General features: G+C 46.3%; 1 protein-coding gene across 4 annotated transcripts in view; it reads right to left on the bottom strand.

Moving 5' to 3' along the window:
- The window catches only part of ZBTB16 (zinc finger and BTB domain containing 16), a 184,225-nt gene that overhangs the window by 42,631 nt on the left and 121,326 nt on the right, over window positions 1–20,268 (bottom strand). For all 4 annotated transcript variants that reach the window (XM_033120218.1, XM_033120215.1, XM_033120216.1 and 1 more), the window contains one exon: window positions 18,315–18,401. In XM_033120218.1, coding sequence (XP_032976109.1) covers window positions 18,315–18,401 — 87 coding nt within the window. The remainder of the gene's footprint in view (window positions 1–18,314; window positions 18,402–20,268) is intronic.

Here is a 20,268-nt window from a genome sequence, read left to right as displayed (position 1 = left end):
AACAGACATTTATTTCTCCCAGCTCTGGAGCTTAGAAGTCTGAGATCAGGGTACCAGTATGGTTGGGTTCTTGGTAAGTGCTCCTCCTGGCTTGCAGACAACCGCCTTCCAGCTATGTCCTCACATGGCAGGGAGAGAGAGAGAGAGAGCGAGCTGCAGTCTCTTCCTCCTCCTTCTAAGGACGCTAATCCCCGCATGGAGGCTCCAAACTCACAACCTCATCTAAACCTGCCCAAAGGTACCACCTTCAAATACCATCACACTGGAGATTAGGGCTTCAACATATGCATTTGGCAAGGGAAGGGGACACAAACATTCAATACATAACTGACACACTTGAGCTGGGAAGAATATGGCAGGTACACAAGACACACGAGAGTGGGGGAGTTAGGGGGAGATACATGGAAGAGAAAAATAGCAAAGAGAGGATGGGAAATTGCACATTGTTCTTTATGGACACATTGTAGAGGACAGCTAAAGATAAGGCGCGAGACTCTGATTGTGACACACTTCCTGGCCACACAGTGGACGCCGCTCTTATCCTGTCCAGAATTCTCACCCTGCCATACATCTGAATATCCTGGGGAGCTGTATGAAACATTACGTCTTGGCCCCAGGCCGGAGATTCCAAATGAACTGGTTTGGGGTAAGAGCCCTTGCTTTAAAAACAAAAAGCAAAAAAAAACAAAACCCTTCCCCCAATGATTCTAATGTGTAGCTGGGGGAAGAGAATGAGCATGTTCTGAAGGATGAACGGGGAAAGACAACACTGGGGGTGCACGTCACATGCCAGAGCCATCCTTTCCTAGAATATAGGGCACCACTACACCTGGGCTGGACCCACTGGCTTGGCATCCACCCCTCCTGCCACCTCGGTCTGATGGAAATGGGGCAGGGATTCGGATACAATGGGGCACTACAACACCATCCTCGGTTCTTCAATGATAAACCTGTCACCTGGGGTCCTTACCCAGCGTCAGCTGCCTTTAGACCAACAAGCTGCAGCCATCTAATCTCCTGCTCCCGGACAATCTGGCAGAGATATAACATGGGGAAATACTGTGTGCAGGGACCATGGGTTTCTGGTGGCAGTAGAAAAGATTTCAGGCACCCAAAGGGATGTGACACACTACAGACACCACCCTAAATCCCGACAGCGCTTATCATATTGTCTTGTTCTGTTAATTATCCTTTTAGATACATCTGTGTTTTCCACCCTAGCAATGGTTAGCTTTTTGAAGGCAGGAGTTGGGTCTGATTTTTCTGTTTTGTGAAAACTCAAGAGTGCTTAGCACAGCAAACAGCTAGTAGGTAAGTGAGGTCTGGGAAACTCCAAAGCGTCAGCACTGGGCTTGCTTTGGGCTCTTCAAGCCTGAGGGGCCCTGGCAGCTCTCAGTGCAGACCCTGACCGATGGATTGCCAAGGAGGCCGCATGGGACAGAAACTCTTACTCCGGAGATTTCCAGGAAGAGGAGGAGGGTTATTTTCTGGAAATGGCAGAGTTGTGGGTATCCTGAGGGACAGGAGGGGTGGTCCAAGACCAGGATTCCTGGGTTCTAGTGTGTCTAACTTGCTGTGTGATCATGGGCAAATCCCTGAACCTCTCTGTGGCTCAGGGTCACCCTCCCTATGCCCTTTGCTCCAGTTTGAAGCCTAAGAGTCCACCAATGTTAGAAGTCTAAACCTTGGATTATGCTCTTCCAATCTGAATACACCCTAACACTGGGCCTAGAATATGGGAATGGTAACTCCAGGCTCTACTTTTGGAAGGTGCGGAATGTAGCAGAATAGCTCACCATTGGAGGAAGCAAGTCCTCTGAGCAGCAGCCAGGCCCCCTCCTGGCATCCAGGAGCATAATAAGGTGGGGGGCCCAGAAGCATTCCAGAACAGGGAATCCAAGCTATGGAGCCTGATGAGGTCAGGCCAAGACCTCACCTTCTGGACCACCTCTCTAGAGACAGGGATCCCAAGTAATTTCAAAATAGAAAAACACTTGGCGCTCATTCATTTGTCAAAAACCTCAAGTGTGTTTCCCAGAGGAGAGAAGTCAGAGCGACTCCAGGGCCCAAGGGGCAGCTTTCAGTTGCAAAGTCTCCCCCTTTTCAATTCCTGTAACTAAAATGAATATGGAAAAGATAATTACCTTTAAAACATACTTAATACTTGAACACATTATCTCTACCTGCAGAAAAAGAATGTTATCTGATGGGATCTTCCCCATAAGCTTAATCAAATTGCTATCTTAAAACTCTCTGGAGTCCTGTGAAACAGTAATAGAAAATCCAAGGCAGAGGCTGGAAGCATTTTATATTTGTTTGGTTGAGGGGGATGTGCATCCCATCTGACAATGGGCACTTAGAGACAAAGTCATTTCCCATCTGTAATGGATCTTCTCCTAGTGGGGGCAGGGAACATTTTGTCTGACCCAAACCTGCAGTCCCTCTGCTTAGGTAACTTTTCCTAATATTCAGGGAAGGAAATTCCAAAAGAAAAGCTGCTTTTCTAATATCTGTTTGGAGTTCTGCTCCTGAAGGAAATCTTCCCCACTTGGGCCTGGGACACTTAACATATGGAGATGCTTAACTTGCTACTTAACTCTGGGGTGTTTTTTGTTTGAACTTTTTAAAAAAAAAATTATTTTAAGCGTGTCTTTCCAGGACCCATCAGCTCCAAGTCAAGTAGTTGTTTCAATCCAGTTGTGGAGGACGCAGCTCGCAGTGAGCCATGTGGGGATCGAACCGGCAACCTGGTTGTTAGAGCACCGTGCTCTAACCAACTGAGCTAACCAGCTGCTCCACTCTGGGTTTAACTTGGCAAATCAATTGATGCCTGTATTTTCCTCAGGCTGCCCAGCCCCAAGGCAGTGCCATTCGTTAAGTTAGTAAAGGAGGTAAATTACCTGCCCACACCCTGCCCAGGGCGAGTGGCCATTTGCAAGGCTGGAAAAGACCAAAGGGAAACAGCTTCTGAGAAGATTGAATGTGATGACTGGGTATGTTTCCAGCATCGCAAGCTTGCCTAGAATGGCCAAGTAAACAGCTGCTGCAAAAGTGCCTGGCCAGCCCAGTTTATCTTGTTGACAGAAGAAGAGATAGGTAAGAAGTGATAAAGTGCTGCATCTCTGTTAGTCACTTCTCCTGCCTGCAGTCCCTGGAAGGTCCTTCGGATACGCGGCCTGGTCCTGCACCAAAGCATGGAGGGCAAAGGAGGCATCCCAGTGCTCAAGTAAGACATACGTATCGGCTTACAGAAAAAAAAAATGCAGGTAGGAGACACTACTAAGAAACTGTTCAAATAATCATCAAGATACAAGTTTGTTGGCATGCTAACAGCTTACAAAATAGCATGCATTGTATTATCGCCTCGTTTTTGTTTAAAATAAAACAGAAAAGGATGGGACTACAGAAGACACATTTCTTTTTTTTACATGTATTTTCCCGTTTCTCCACACTAAGCACATATTACTGCGTGAGTGATTCTTTTCGTAAAACTGGTCTATACTGTCCTAGTACTGCCTTTGGCAAGAACAACTCCTCCAAGGCAGAAAAATAAGGGCTGGCTTTTCTTCTTGAGATCTGCACAGAAGGCAACTCCCCACTCTCCTTCTGACTTTGTGGATGTTAGTCACATTCTTCTTCGTAGAGGGTCCTGACCTGATTCTTTCTTCCTTCCCAGCTCTAAACATGGAGGAATGGGGCATCTGAGACATCCTCTCCTTGCTGCTTTCTAGGAATAGAATGATTCCAAAGGCGCCACAGGTCCCACATTGTCTGAACTGTCACTATCATGCAAACTGCCACCTCTCTAGAAACTCCGGTGATGCAGCAGGCAGAGGAGATTGGTAAAATCTTTGTAAATCTGAGTTTGTAAAAACATACCTGGAAGTTGCTTTTTATTTCAGTTGCGATACAATTTACAAATCATAAAATCCACCCTTTTCAAGTATACAACTGAATGGTTTAGAATGCACTCACAAAGTTGTATAACCATCATCACCACTACCCTAATTCCAGAACATTTTCATCACCCCCAGAAGAAACTCCGGACACATTAGTTGTCACTCTCCATTCTCCCTCCTCTCAGCCCCTGGCAACGACTAATCTGCTTCTTCTGCAGATTTGCCTATTCCGTACATTTCACATAAATGGTATCATACACTAGGTAGCCTTTTGTGTCTGGCTTCTCTCATATTGGCTGCAACATTCATCATGTTGTAGTATGTCACAGTACTCAACTCCTTTTGACCGGTATGGCTGAATAATATTCCATTGTGCGGATACACCACATTTTGTTTACCTATCATCAGCTGATGGACATTTTGGGTCGTTTCTATTTTTTGGCTATTATGAACAATGCTGCTATGAACATTCACGTACAAGTTTTTATGTGGATGTTGTTTTCAATTCTCTTGGGTTGGAAGTTGCTTTTTTAAAAATAAAATCTTTTTATTAGGTTGTCATTTTTCTCTCTCCCACATTAAAACAAGATAAAAGAGTACAAGATATTTAAAGGATGGTATAGAAAACCTGAAACTTCCAACGGCTTGGGTTCCCAGTAGCTGACAGCTGCCCGTCTTTGTTGGACCCCAGTCTCACACACATACTTTTACTGCGAAGTTTTCTGTCCCTCTGTCCCCCCCCCCGGGGCTCCACAGTGAGTGCCCCCACCCTTATCCCACTGGCCTCACCAGCCCTGCTCATCCTCTACGCAGGAATCTGTGCTACAGCGTATGAAATATTTAAGCTGCTTTTCTAAATATATACATTATTTAGCCTACAGTCGATAAAATATTTACACTGTTTATTCCTCCCACCCCAAATATCTGCATTATTTACAGTACAATCATGGAAACATTAACCCTTGTTTTCTGACGTGTGCATTTTCTCCCTATTCCTTTGTGTCACTGGGTGGGTATGCAGAAGCTGTGAGAAGCAACAGTGAGTTCTCTTGACCAAACCACAGACCAGGCCCTGGAGATGCAGGAGAGAACACGGTGTCCCAAACCAGACGGACAGAATGGCAGTCACATTCTGTGATTGTCACCCCCATGGGACCAGGGACACACACCACAGAATTTCCGGGGGGCAGTTTTGGATGCCAAGCATAGTGCCCCACTACTGATGACATTTAGCTGCTCCCAGAATCTCCCATTCTGAGGAATGGGAACTCATTCCTATTTATCCCTGGCCTCAGTCACCTCTCCAGGTGTGACTTCAGTCCTCACTTACGTGTAATGAAAATCTGTCGCTACCCAGTTCCTCTGTCAGGCCTTTGGTGGCCTGGGACAGCTGCTGTGACCTGAGAGTGCTGGCGCAGGCCCGTTATTTCCAGAGCACTGAGTTCTTCATCTGGCATTTATATGTCCTAACAGTGGGAAACTGAGGCACGTGTCAGTGTAGCTGAGATATTAACGTCCTGGATCTCTCTCAAAATCTATTTACTTACACCTGTAGCCTTTTCTTGAAGAAGTCCTCCGTGGAAAAAATGAGACTCGGAGGTGATATTTTTCTTATTTATATAGGTGACCTTAATTTTTAAAATTATATAAATGGTACATATGCCTGTAAACAATAATTATTATACAATAAGTAAAAATAAATAATAATAATTATTCAGAAATAGATAAAGCAGAAAGTAAAACCCTCTCTGCTCTGTAATTCTAGTCTCTAATCACTTGATACAGTGTTAGAGAATCTCACAGGATGGCTCCTATATTTTTTATTAAATGAGAGAGATCACACTGTACAACCTGTTTTCTCCAACCAGCTTTTATCACCGAAATCTCATGACATCTTTCCATGTCAGGTACATAATTAACAGACTCCTTACCTTTGGACATTAGGTTGTTCTCAGCTTTGTAATTACGTATAATGTTGTAATCAGTATCCCTAAGGGAAGCTAAAAAATTTATCTTTGGTACCTAAAGGCCAAAGCTGGGGATGAAACAACAACGGGGGGGGGGGGGGGCGGTGGTCTGAGCATCTGCTTCACTGTCCCAGGGGAAGGCTGACCCTCGCTCGGCACAGCTCTGCAGCACACACTCTTAGACACCTCCGACGCAACGTCAAGACTGTGCAGTCAACTCTCATGTGCTGGTGGTTTAACTCAGAAGAGGTTTTCCCTTCCTCTTCCTCCTCCCTCCACCTCCACCCGCCTTTGGTACCTCTACTTACCCTGCTTCTGTTTTGAATCTTTAAAATAATGTGACAAGTTAATGATGGTACAATTATCTAAATGTTTAACAGACATGTTATCTAAGTGAGTCGGATTGAGATTCCATCCCGCTGACAATAAACATCAATGGTGGAGCAGAAAGCGATAGGCAAATTATAGCAAACCCTGCAATTTCAATGCTATTAAATTTGGAGGAATAACAGCCTTGAGGCCTGTAAACTCTGAATAAAATAGGCCCTTGTGTTTGTCCAACTATTAAATCAAAATGCTACCAACATCCCAGAAAAAAAACAAGGCGATTTATGGCTTTTCAAGTTTCAGTTACACATTGGTTTTTATTAACTCCTTTCTTTCATCGGGTAGTAGTGGTGTCACAAGGAAGAAGGGAGGACAGTCAGAGAGAAAAGGGTAGGAGCTGGCGAGTCGGGTAGAGGGAGAAAGGAGACACATGGGGGACTGGGAACAGGAGCTGGGAGAGGTGAGTGGCACCCGGGAGTCAGGGACTGAGGCTGATAAACGGGACGCTGGCGTCAGGACCATGCGGACAGGAGAGGAGAAACTCTGAACAGACAGGACAATGGGAGCCCCAAAAGCCCCATCACACTCACCCCCGGGGCCCCTAAACTTGAATCCCAATGCTTCCGCTGAATAAGACATATTAATTAAGCCACTCTGAGCCTGCAAGTCCTCACTGGTGACACAGGCAGTGAACGTGCCTCTTAGAGGTACTGTATGGCTGTATTAGAGAATCCCTAACAAGCGGCAGTGCTGGGCACTCCAAGCTCCGAACAGCAGTTCAGAGACAAAATTCTATCATTCCCCTCAAATTTCTAAAATCGTTTTTAAAAGGCAAAGATCTTCGTTTTTAACCCCTTTCCAGACACAGAATGCACTTAAATTATCATTGAATAAGTTTCTAAGTAAAGTGAAAGAAATACTTGTCATCTGGGGAAGGACAGAAACTGTAGACATCTGAAAAGAGTAAATAGTGAAAAGCCACCACTTAAGGGATGTGTTCCAGTCCTTGGGCTAAGCACGTCGCATGCATTCTTTTCTTTAGTCCTTTCGGCAACCACATATTGTTAATCATAGTTAATAAATGTGAAAACCAAGGCTGAGAAAAATGTAGACCATCATCACAAAAATGAGAGCCTCAGGCTGTGCTTGGAACCACAGAACCCCCAGACAGTATTTTTTGCTTGCCTAATTCCCACCCCAACATTTGAGAGGCAGAGAAACAAAGCAATTTATCCCGTGTCATAAAGCAAGCTTGTGACAGAGCCAGGATAAGAACTCAGTTCTCTCCTTTCTCCTAATTCTTTATTGCTTCCAAATGCCGTGCTGCCCCCACATGACAATAACGTGCACGGTCCTTTCTGCTGATGAGCGGATGATGCAGGTGGGGACCATGTGACTCCTGCTGGCTGCTGTACCTGTGTTCTGGGGCCCAGTGTCAATGTCTGGCACAAAGCAGATGCTCAAGATGTCTACGGCGTGAATGAGTTTCAATCTCTTCTAACTAAACCTGCCTCGGGTCAATTTTCCTCCTTGAATCCCAAGAGAGTCAAACACCACCGAACCCCTCGAAGCACTGCCCAAAGCAGCAATGCTTCACATAAAAAGTACGGAGGTGACGAATGGACAGAGCACAGAGAATTTTTAAGAGAGTGAAACTATTCTGTATCATGCAACGACGCTGCATACATGTCGTTCCACACTTGTCCAAACCCATAGCATGTAGAACACCAGCAGTGAACCCTGATGTAAACTCTGGACGTAGGGTGATTACCGGTGTGTCAGCGTGGGTTCATCAGTTATAACAGTGCACCACTTGGTGGGGACATTGACAGTGGGGAAGGCAGTGCGAGGGGGAGAAAGGGTATACGGGAACTCTGCACTTTCCGGTCAGTTTTGCTATAAATCTCAAGTTTCTCTAAAAAAAATAAAGTTTATTAGTTAAAAAAAATAAATAAAGCACTGGGGACCCCTCCAGAAGGGCCTGGGAGCCAGTAGGGTGAAGAGCAGAGAAGGAGAGCTTGTCTGGGCCAGCAGGTGACAGCTGGGCTGTCCTTCCCTACTCCATGGCAAGCAGCTCCAACGGAGCCGAGAGCCCTGTGCGTGAAAAATAAAACTCTATATTAGGCCTCAAATACGCCTTTATAGTAACAGCATGAAATGAGGTCAAGAGTGAGTCTATGCTGGTACACAAACTATACCAACAGCAGCACCTGACTCTCCCTCTCAAAGTGCCTCTGACGTCCTGAGGCCGTTCCCAAGCTTGAGCTTTCTCATGTTCAATTCCTTGGCACACCACGTGAAATGCTATACAAATCACCCCTGATATTTATAAAAGTCAAATGCTATTATGTTTTTAATGGGGAGGTCATGCCAACCTGCAAGGAGTCCACGTGTCCATGTGACAACCTGTCCTCCCCAGTGCCCTCCAGCGTGGGCAGGGGTTTGAAGCTCGCTCTGCCTTTTTTTCCACGCAAAGTTTTAGATAAAGTTGTTTCTCATCATCTAACCTCTCACCTTTCCCCTGGCTCTTCTGGGGCCAGGAACCAGAAGGCTGTCCTTGGGAGGTGGGGCAGAACAGTTGCTGGTTTCCTACTGCTGTGGGACAAGGGCCAGCCACCCTGACGCAGTTCCTCAGTGCCCCAGGCTGCCCCTTGTGCCAGGTCCTGGGCAGGAGAGTAGCAACGCTGGCAGCCACCCTGAGAGAAGGAATGCTGCTGCTTACCAGTTAAATCCCCTCCCTGCCTGCTCCTCCTGCCACCCCTCCCATGCTCACCCGTCACAGTAAGTCCTCCAAACAAGGACTTCATTTTCTAGTCTCAAGTTCAGAGCCAGAGACTGTCCCTGAAGCTTTCCCCAAGCATCATTAATGTTATCAGGAGTGAGGGGGTAAGCAGACAACACCAAGGATGGAGTACAGCTCTACACCTTCCAAGGTGGTGGCCATAGAGCACCAGAGAGAGAGAGAGAGAGAGAGAGAGAGAGAGAGAGAGAGAGAGAGAGAGAGAGAGAGAGAGGGAGAGAGAGAGAGAGACAGTCCTCGCTGCTGCCTCCTCCTTCCAATGCTACAGCAAAGTGCCTCCTAGCCTCCTTCACACTGGAGAGGAGGGGGCCTGTGGCAGGGCTCCCTCCAGTGCATGCTCACTGCTAGAAGGGGAGAGCACATCCCCCAGCACAGCTAGCCTTGCTGCCAGGTGTGTTAGCTCTTTCTGGACTACAGGAACCTCTTGCAGCCAACACGGAGAGGATGAGAACCAACATCTCAACATTTGCATCTGCTTGAGTGGCTTCCTCTATGGCACAGGAATGTGGAAACTAAGCAACTTTTTCTAGGCCAGTAAAAGAAAGTCCCTATTTTGTAGTCAGAGCCTTGGACTAGAAGTAAGAACTCCTGGGTCCTAATCCTAGCTTGGCTTGTTTGTTCTTAACTGACCCCCTTTTTCAAATGTGGCCCTCTGAGACCTGGTTTCCTAGGCTGTTGGACGGGCAGAGCTGACCCCGTGGTCTGTACTTTAGGTTCGACACCCAGGCCCCCATTGGACAGGAATACAGGGTTATGGTGTGCAGGAGCCCAAGACCCACCTTCTAGCTCCACCCTGGACTGGTCTTCCTTAACCTTTCCCGGTCTTAGTTTTCTCTAGCAAAGACTGGTAGGAAAAATGTCTATATTTTAGGACAGTAGGAAGAACTTCCTAAAATCATAACTCCAAGTAACCCCCCTTAGAATACGGCTACTATACTATCTGTACCCAAGGCAAGCTCTCCCTTCATGTTCATTTCCTTCAGAACACTATAACTTTAGGAGGGCAAGGACCAAGGTTTGTTCACCATTAGGTATTGGGTCCACAAAGCCCCCTGCACATAGTAGGTACTTTAAAATTGAGGGAATAGTGAATGCAGGGATGACAGAATGAACCAGCTGCACAGAGTACTCAGATCTGCAGCAAACGCAAGTCACTAACGTTGCAGACTTAATGGGGCAGGTTAGGAGCTGGAGGAGAGAGGTGAATTGCTTTGGGACAAGTCTAGAGATCTAGTTCAACCTGTGTCCTGGGCCTCGAAGGCTTCCGTTGCCCCAGAACTCGAAGGCCCCAGAACTGCTTAACCCAGGAATGACTTTCGCTATCTTGTGTCTGCCTCATTTCCTCCCCAGGGCTCTAGAGGGCACAGATGGGATGACATAGAAGGTCTTACTTTAAGAAGGCACGAGATCCAAAATACCCAGGTTCCTAACGGTAATACACCTGAACCAGGACATCAGCAGGAGACTCAAGATTCCCGAGCCTTGAAAGGTAACAACCCATGAGGCTTCCTCTAAGATGTGCAGGGACCGTTCCCAGTGTTTCTGGGGCGGGTAGACACCTGCTTAATGCTGATCCCAGCTCTGTAGCTTATCTGGCCTAGGTTTATGCATCGTGTTTAGATAGTGGTAGGGGTGGTCGCCCTGAGCAGCTTTGGGCATTCCAGGTACCAGGGCCTTACATAAGAAGAACTTCATCCCACCCTCACCTCCCCCAACCGCACTTAGGGCGCTCCAATAGCTGTTAGCTCTGTGGGCACATGGGACATGGCCTCCTCGCCAGAGGACAAGTCGGATCCTGGAAGACCCCATCTCCACCTTGGCAAAGCAGCGGTGGTACACCATTCCTATTCCTCCACCACCGTTACCACCAACCTGGCCGTTCCCATCTCATATACCCCATGGACAGAAACGGGTGTCCTTCAAGGCTGCTGCTGAAGGTCGCGATGATGCAACGACAGTAACCAGCACCATCGTTTACTGAGCGTTTACTCTATGCAGGGCCTATGCTGAGAGCTTTACCTGGATTATCAAACCAAATCCTCACAGCAATCCTTACAGGATCGACGCTATCATTGCCCACGTGTGACTAAGAAGGAAACCAAGGCTCGGAGAAATTAAGCAACCTAAGATCAAAAGTGAGGGGGCTGGGATTTGAATCTAGACAGATACTAGATCCCAAGTTCTGGGTGTCACTATGCATCGAAAACCCTATTTCACATTCTAACTTCACATTCCATGGGTCCCTCTTCCCCGAAGCCTACAGGACAAACCTGATCCACCCTATTAGGGCCCAAACTTGCCTAGCGAGCAAAGCCCTCTAGAGATCATCCTGTCCACTCCCCTGCCTTTCGGCAGGTCCCGCCTCCCCAAGAAGCCATGTGCCCATCTGCCTTTCTTGCTCCTTGGGCTCTCATCGGCTCTGGCATGGCCCACAAACACCAGCACTCGCCCACTTCCCCATGTTCAGATCACGGGAAGGCGGCTGCTCTGAGTTCCCTACACATGGATTTAAAGAGTTGAACGTTCCTACAGGCCACCTCCAAGACCTCCTCCCTCCCCCAAAGGGCATGCTGAAAACTGACCTAAGCCCCTCGCCTTCAGCTCAGCAGTCAAGGGATCTCCCCTGCTCTCTAATTAATGCCACCCTGTCCCATCTGTTGCCCCCAGGACTGTTCAAGTCCCAAATGGGGATGTATAGTGGCTTGAACAACGTTATGATTTGTAAAAACCACTCCTAATTAGCTTGACTTTGAATAAAGAGGGTAATTATTTTTAAATTTATTAACTGCTGCCTGGCCGGAGAAGTTTCCAGATCAAATGACATGGAGAAGCTATTTCTGTTCAGTGATGCAGCAATTTATATTACTGATCGGTCATTAAAACCTCTGGCACAAAACCGCTTGTGTTTCCTGAGCCAAGATAGTGTCCATGTGTCAAATTTCAAACCCAGAGTATAAATTAAGCCGTTAATGGTATTTATCAGTTTATCTGGACTTAAAGAACTACTGACTAATTTAAGACCTTCCTGATATAGGCCTCCCTCAAGTGGCGCGCTGGGCGTGCATGCCCACGTGTACGTGCATGTATGTGTGTTTTCTCACTTTTTATTTTACTGAACAGTGTAAAACAATTCTGATGTGTAAATGAAGTACCAGCATCGCAGGGAGCCGCAGAGCTGTTAATCCCTCACTGCTCTGCAACCGAAACATTTTGGAAGCAGCAGTGTTTTGCAATATGTATTTGCCATAATATAAAAGGTGTAAAGTGATTCCTGTTTATCTCCTCAATGTCTTCACTGTACCAAAACAGAAAACTGAAGTGTGACAAAAAGCCTGAGCCCAGCCCAACCGTAAGTGTGGCCTTCCAGAGCCCCAGCTTGAGCTCACCGAGATCTCGGAGGGAGGGCCAGGTGGAGTCCCACATACCAGGACAGAAATCCAGGTTAAGTGGGGTCCAAAGGGCCAGACATGAAGGTGGCATTCTTCTGGCTAAAATGGAACTGGAGATACTTTCCACGAAACTCATTTTTCCGTGTCAAGAATCCATGTACGACATCGTGATCACCCATCTGACGCGATGCTACATGTTAGCTCTGTGACTTCCCCGTATGGCGGCCTGAGGCGCAGAACTCCCAGACCCAATCTGTTTCGGAGAAATTGTATCCTCTCTGGGGAGGGGGACATGGGCATCGGGATGTTGAGGAGTCTTAATTAAATGGGTCAAAGGGATCTCAAAGAGGCCTGCCCAGGACAGGACCATGAGCTAAATGGTCTCTGACAAGCTCTCCCTAAACCATTTAACCATAGACCCATGGACCACAGTAAATCAAGGTGCAGGCAGCTGGGGAGTAGTGAAAGAGAACTGAAGTTGGGGTTGGGTCAAATTCCAGCTCTCAACCGCCCAGTGGGTGGCTTCTAGACCTCCATATTTTCATCTGTTAAATGGGTGTAAAAGAGGAAAGTGTCTTATAAACTGAGGTATCAGGAATATAAGGTGGCATTACCATGACTTACTCTCCCAGAGTTTCCATTCCTCTTCCTTTTCAGCGTTCCCTCCCTGCTCTCCTGTTGGCTCTCCAAGGATACCTGGCACCCTGCTAGCTTTCCCCAGGCCAATAACTTTAGTGTTACTTTCAACATGCCTTATAATTAATTCTCTCCCTTCCTCCTGAAGGGGGTGTGGGGGGGGTCCCTTTTCTAGAACAGAGATGGCAACTAGGTTTCAAGTTGTGTTCTTTCATTGATTGTTAGAGAAGTCTGAGGTGCTATCTGGGTTTCCCCGGAAATAGCACTGTAGGTGATAAACAAGCTCTGCCATGAGGAAGAGCCACCTTGTTGCCAACCCTATGCTAAGGGTAGGGTTCCTGTTCCATCTCTGCTCGGTAGAACCCAGTCTGCCTGCACCAGGAAGTGGCCAAATGCTCCACACCGTGCAGGGAGCTTGCCCATAGCTCATACACAGGTGGGGAGGGAGTCTTTCTCAAAGCATCTGCCTTGATCTCTCATCCTTAGTTTAAATTCATTTTTTCCATTCCTCTCACCTTTCAAGAGCTCTATGTACTCAACCTGGAGATAAAGCAAAAGTAAGGCTGAAAGCTCTGAGCCCCACCTGTGCTGTAGGAAGGATTGGCGTTATAATCCTTTTGCAGGTGAGGAGACTTGAAAGGCAGAACGGACGAGGGGACGAGGAACAAGTCAAAGTTACTCACCTATCAGACAGTGGAGTTAGAACCCCTATCCCAGCTTCCGACTCAAACTCTAGGTTCTTTCCAATCATATTTTAAACAAATATCCTTTTCTGGAAAGCGCCGACCACTTTGAAGTTCTCAATGACTTAATAAATCCTAGAAAGGCACTGGTCCTAAGACGCCACCTGACTTCCAAAGTTGAATCACTATTCAAACTCTAAAACTAGGCTGAAAGTCATTACTACCACCGAATTGTACACTTAAAAAATAGTTAAAATGGCAAATTTTTTATATATTTTACCAATTTAAACATTAACAGAACAATATACCAAAAACTGTTGAAATGTACATTTTAAATAGGTGAACTGTATGGTATGTGAATTGTATCTCAACAAAGGTGTTGGGGGATAAAGGACAGGGAGCGTGTCTGTGTGATCACTGCCGTATCCTCCGTGGGTGCCAGGCACACAGAAGCTACTCAGTAAGTACCTGGGGTCTGCTTGTGAACAACATCACCCTCTGTTCACCCCACAGGGACTCAGCCTCTTCCCCTGGCCCTGGCTGAGCGGGCAGCTTGCTCCCTGCTGCTGCAAATTTAATCTGGACGGACAGAGGAAAGCTGCTTGGCAAAGCGGGCCCACAGCTCAGTCTCGCCAGCCCCCAGATCAGAATTCTCCGAGTGGGATTCTTGGTTACATGTGACCTAGCATAAGAAATTGGCTGGGACCCTGGGAGACCTGGGTGCTCCCCTAGCTTTCAAGATAACCAGCTCTGGAGCCCTGAGTAAAATCATCTGGCCAAGTCACTTCTTCTGTAAGTGGGCCAGGGAGATGCTGACTGCAATGATACCTCCCCTAGAAAGCTTTCCTCCACTACCACAGGCTAGGAGGCCAGGGCACACCACTCCAAAGCCCGAGACTAGTGTGGGGAGGTATGTTTTCACTCGGAAGAGGCAGATTTTGTAAGGTGGCAGGACAAGGAAACATTGATGACAATAATTACAATAGCAGCAGCTGACTGGTCTTCCTGCTTCCATTCCAGTCCCCCATGGCAGTTTAGTAGCTTGACTCCAAAGGTGGCTGACATTAATGCCTCTTTTCCTTTACGTGTCTGTCATTCCCCCTTGAGAAAGGGAATCCAGTCCTCCATCCCTTGAATCTGAGGCTGACTTTTGCCTGCTCTGACCAATAAAACATGGCAGAAGTGATGCTGTATGCTTCTAGCCTAGCTTTTAAGAGGGCTGGCAGTTTCTGCTTCCTGACTTCGGGAGCCCCAAGCTGTCATGTGAGAAGTCCAGGCTATAGAGAGAGACCACAAGGAGCACCGAGAATCAGGCAGGTGAGGGACGAAGCCGTCTTGGACATCCAGCCCAATCCAGCCTGCGGACGCCTCCACCCCAGACACCAGCTGACCGCAACCACATGCAAGACCCTAAGTGAAAAGTGCCCCGTTGAACACAGTCAACCCACAGAACTGAGATAACAACACACTGCGTTGCGTTAATCTATTGTTGGGCTGGTTCCTTGTATGGCAATTGGTAACTGAAACGCTCCAGTGGTCAATTCGCAGCACAGAAGCCGGGCTGAGCTTTTAAACGCACATAAATCAAGTCATGTCATTCTCCTATTCAAAACCCTCCAATGGATTTTGTTCTCCCTTCTCTGTAAATGTTGTGTGCGTGTGTGTGTGCAGCTTTATTGAGATATAATTCATATATATACCATACAATGTACAATTCATGCTTTTCAAGTACAGTTGATCCTTGAGCAACACAGAGGTTAGGGGTGCTGACCTGCCACGCAGTGGAAAATCCACATATAACTTTTGACTCCTCCAAAACGTAGTTTTCCACAGGGGATTGGTCCCAGGACTCCCCAGAGATACCACAATCTGTGGCTGCTCAACTCCCCTATTTAAAGCGGTGTGGAACAACGCCTCCAGGTGGCCCTCCACATCCGCACACTCCCAACTGCAGATCATAAACAGCACAGGTATTTATTGGAAAAAAAGAACACCAACCCACGTGTAAGAGGACCCATGTTGTTAAGGATGGGCTGTATACAGTTCAGTGGTTTTTAATATATTCAGAGTTGTATAACCATCAGCACAATCAATTTTAGAACATTCTCATCACCCCAAAAAGACCCCCCTGTACCCATTAGCCATCACCCATATTTCCCCCTGGCACTTCCCCAGCCCCTGGCTAATTTACTAATTTACTTTCTGTCTCTCTAGATTTTCCTATTCTGGATGTTTCATATAAATAAAATCATACATGAGTTCATGTATGTGAAATCATGGCCTTTTGTGCCTGGCTTCTTTCACCGAGCACCATGTTTTTAAGGTTCATCCACATTGTAGAATGTTATCAGTACTTCATTCCTTTTTACAGCCAACTAATAGTCCATTGTGTGGAGAAACTACCTTTTGTTTATCCATGCTGCAGGAGGTGGACATTGGGTCTTGTCTACCTTTCGGCTATTATGAATACTGCTGCTATGAAAATTCACATGCAAGTTTTTGTGTGGATGTACGTTTTCATTTCTCTCGGGTATGTACCTAGGAGTGGCACTGCTGTGTCACATGGTTAATTCTGTTTAACTTTTTAAAGAATTGCCAGACTGTTTTCCAAACCAGCTGCACCATTTTGCATTCCCACCAGCAGTGTTTGGGGGTTCTGATTTCTCCATCCTCGCCAATACTTCTTAACTTTCAGTATTTTTATTATAGCCACATCCTCCCTCATGGAACTGAGATGGGTGTGAAGTGGTATCTCACTGAGATTTGATTTGCATTTCCCTGATGGCTAACGGGGTCAAGCATGTTTTCATGTGCTCATTAACTATTTGTCCATTTTGGGAGACATGGTTATTCTGCTCCTTTACCCATGTTTTATTTTGGTTACCTGTATTTTTATTATTGAGTCATAAGAGTACTTTATGTTTTATAACTTTAAGTCTCATATCAGATATATGATTTACAAATATTTGAAACCTTTATGTGGCTCACTCCCTCACTTTAGGACACTGCTGAGATGTCACCTTCTGGTCTAAAATACCACTTTCCTCTCTATCACTCTCTACCCCTTATCCTGCTTAATTTTGTCTTACTACCACTTACTATAACCTGAAATTATATTATACACTTATTTACCTAGACTGTCTCCCTATTAGAATCTCAGTTCCATGAGGAATGCTGTCTGTCTCATATGTTACTATACCTTAAATGCCCCAACAGTGTCGGGCACATTGTAGGAATTCAAAAAATATTTATTCAATTAAATATATCTACTACTGTTTACTGAATGTTTACTATGAGCTTAACACTCTGCACAGCACTTCAAATAAAATATTTAATACCTAAAACAACTCTATACTGTGAGGTAGGTACTATAATTACTCCACTTTTCTAACAGATGAGAAAACCCAAATTAAGACAGTTTAATTAAGTAACTTATCCATGGTCCCACATATACCATGTTTCCCTGAAAATAAGACCTAGCCAGACAATCACCTCTAATGCCTCTTTTGGAGCAAAAATTAATATAAGACCCGGTCTTATTTTATTATAAGACCGGGTCTTATATAATATAATATAAAAAATATAATATAATATAATATAATATAATATAATATAATATAATAAATGTAACAAATATAATATAATGTAATATAATATTATATAATATTATATTATATAATACCGGGTATAATATAATGTAATATAAGACCGGATTTTATATTAATTTTTGCTCCAAAAGACGCATTAGATCTAATTGTCCAGCTGGGTCTTATTTGTGGGGAAACAGGGTAGCAAGTGGTAGAGGCAGGATTAAACCCAGGCAGCCTAAGCCATACAATCCTGTCCCCTCTATTCACTTTGGCAAGTCACTTTCCCTCCTCTAAGCCTCAGTTTCCTCACCTGTGACACAGGAGTAGCCTCCTACCTTACAGAGTTACTGCAAGGTTGGCCAAAGGAGATCAAGGAAAGCACTGAGAACAGTGCCTGGCACATCGTGAGTATTCAGTGAGTGCAAGGAAGCCGACGATGATGACGGGACGATGACAGTCATGCAGATAGATTACAATGATGCGCTGATGCTGAGGCTGTGAAATCAATGCTTTGAAATCAAATAAAGTGCTATCATTGCTCGTTAATATTGTTCAAATGCACCCTTGGTATAGACTGCTTTCTTTTTAGACAATGACTTGACTCTCGCAGGGGGAGGACCAGCCCAGTGTGGTCACACAAGGGTTTCCGCGTGAGTCACACGGAGTATGAGACGTTTCCTGACCCTTCAGAGGAAAGGGGATGCTTAGACAACATTACAGACTTTCTATGGTCTCGACAAGAGCGGACTAGAGGTCTCTGTAAAGATGCGACCTCACTGGCCTGTTTGAAGCACAGATCTTGGCCTAATCCAGGGTGGCTGTTCTTAAGGGGCAAAGTCACACTAGTAAATTCCTGCCCAGGCAGCAAGAGTACCTGAACCTGGCACAGCCATCCCCACGCACAGCTCCTCCAGGAAATGACCGGACACCGCTTCGCTGAAAGAGGGCGCCACCAAGGTACCTCATAGCCATGCGCTGTCAGGCTGTGGAGGTCCTGGAGAATGGGAATCAAAGCCAACTCACCAGTATGGGTCTGCCTGTGTGTCTCCAGGGCGTCCTCCTTCGAAAACTGGGCCCCGCACTGATCACAGACAAAGGCTTTGGCACCCGCTGGAAGAAAGGGGAGGTGGTTACTTATTATCAAGAGTGATATGACATTAGGAGGTGGGGTCCTGGGCCAGAATCATGCAGGTGGACACTGAGGGAGGGGGATGAATACCTGGGAAGAGTCAGGAATAATCCATGGCCCCAGCAGCCAGCCCAGCCCTACCTCTAAAGTGTGATCACCCACCCAACTGAACTCCAAATACCCCCATCTAAGGACCCCCCAGAGAGAAGAGGGAACAAAACCGGAATAATCAAGACAAACAGAGATGGGCTCCAGATGAGATGCCCCAAGAAGCAGGACACTTTGGGGGGACTGGCTCCAGGTGAGGGATGGAAAGAAGTAAATGAGACAATCAGGGGAAATGTGCTCTGTTGCCTGGATTATACTTTAAGGGAAAGGAGGAATTGCTGACACACCTCTACTTGGATAAACCCCTAATTCAGTGTGTCCAAAACTAAAGTCACTGTCTACCCCAGCCACCTCCTGCAGCTGACCATTTAAAAAGTCTGAATGACTCCCCAGTGCCTTCAGCATCAAGTCCAAACTCCTCAGGAGGACTCACAAAGCACTTCTTGATGTGCTGATCTTTCCTGTTTTGTCTCATGCCTCACTCTTGCTCCCTAGTCTCCGGCCCTACTGAGCTGCTCTGGTTCCCTGGAGAAGCCATGTTCTTTCACACTGCATATCCTTTCTCTCTGCTATCCTGTTGCACCATCTTTGGCTCTGACATTCTTGCCCCTCTACCTGGCCCCAGGGTATAGCCATTCCCTATTCATCATTTTATGCATCAGCTTCCTTACCCAGGAGGTAGCCCTTCTTTATGCTCCCACAGCATCCTGTAAGTTCCAGGTCATAGCCTCACCATCCTCCCTTATAAATGCCCGTGGACCTGTCTTCATCTCCGGGCACACTGTAAGCCCAAGGGAGGGAGCATGTCATCTGATGCACAGCTTCACCTTTCTGACCCCCAGTGGGAACTATTACTGTACATATTTGTGGAATAAACTAAATCAATTCAGTGCGAATGAATTTGATAAACTTTTTAAGAACTATCATTTACAATGCTCGAAGTGACAATGTCACAATGTCAAGCTAAACAGGACTTCTTACCACTTGTTAATAGTCTTCAAGGCTCTAATATGTTATCTCAGGCAGGGGGAACCTGTTGTGAGCCTCGGTGGTTTTCTTTCAAAATGTCTTCTCTATGTATCTCTTCCACGGTATGTTTGTAATCACTGCCCCGTTCAGGCCCTTGGTAGGTCTTGCGCGTGACGCCGGAAGACACAAGGATGGCTGCTACACCACTGGTTGCCCTCTATCTACCCAACAGATGCAGGTTCCTTGAAGGCCACTTGATTCCTCACACCTCCTTGCTCAAGCAGACACAATGGCTCCCAGTTTGCATGGATTCTCAATTCCTCTACTTGGCTTCAAGGCTTTCTATAACCTGAGCCGGTCAGCAGTCCAGCTGCATAGGGAGCTGTCCTCACTGGCCCTCTCTGGGTGCTGTCTGACCTTCCCTGAGTCTCTGGCTTGAGCCATGCCCGGTCTCATTCCTCTGTCTGTTCCATCCCAATTCATTTTCAAGGCCGCAGGATGCAGGCACCAAGCCCTCATTGCTCTGCCTTTCCAATCTGCTGCTGAACTTTGTTCCTTTCAACACATCTTAGCACCTCTTTAAGTGTGCCTGTGGTGTAGTTTTGTATCCGAGTTCGTAAGAGGCAGAATTATTTCTTACATGTATTGTGGTAGAAAATAGCCTAGTGCTGTTTTCAAACCATCTCAGAGTTCCTGAGGCTTTATCGTATACCGCAGGAGGCTAAGTACTTAAGATACGTCATTTCATTTGATGCTATCAACCTTTTAAAG

Source organism: Rhinolophus ferrumequinum, chromosome 11 (genome assembly GCF_004115265.2).
Source record: "Rhinolophus ferrumequinum isolate MPI-CBG mRhiFer1 chromosome 11, mRhiFer1_v1.p, whole genome shotgun sequence".
NCBI classification, from domain to species: Eukaryota; Metazoa; Chordata; class Mammalia; order Chiroptera; family Rhinolophidae; genus Rhinolophus; species Rhinolophus ferrumequinum.
This window is presented reverse-complemented; position numbering and strand designations above follow the sequence as displayed.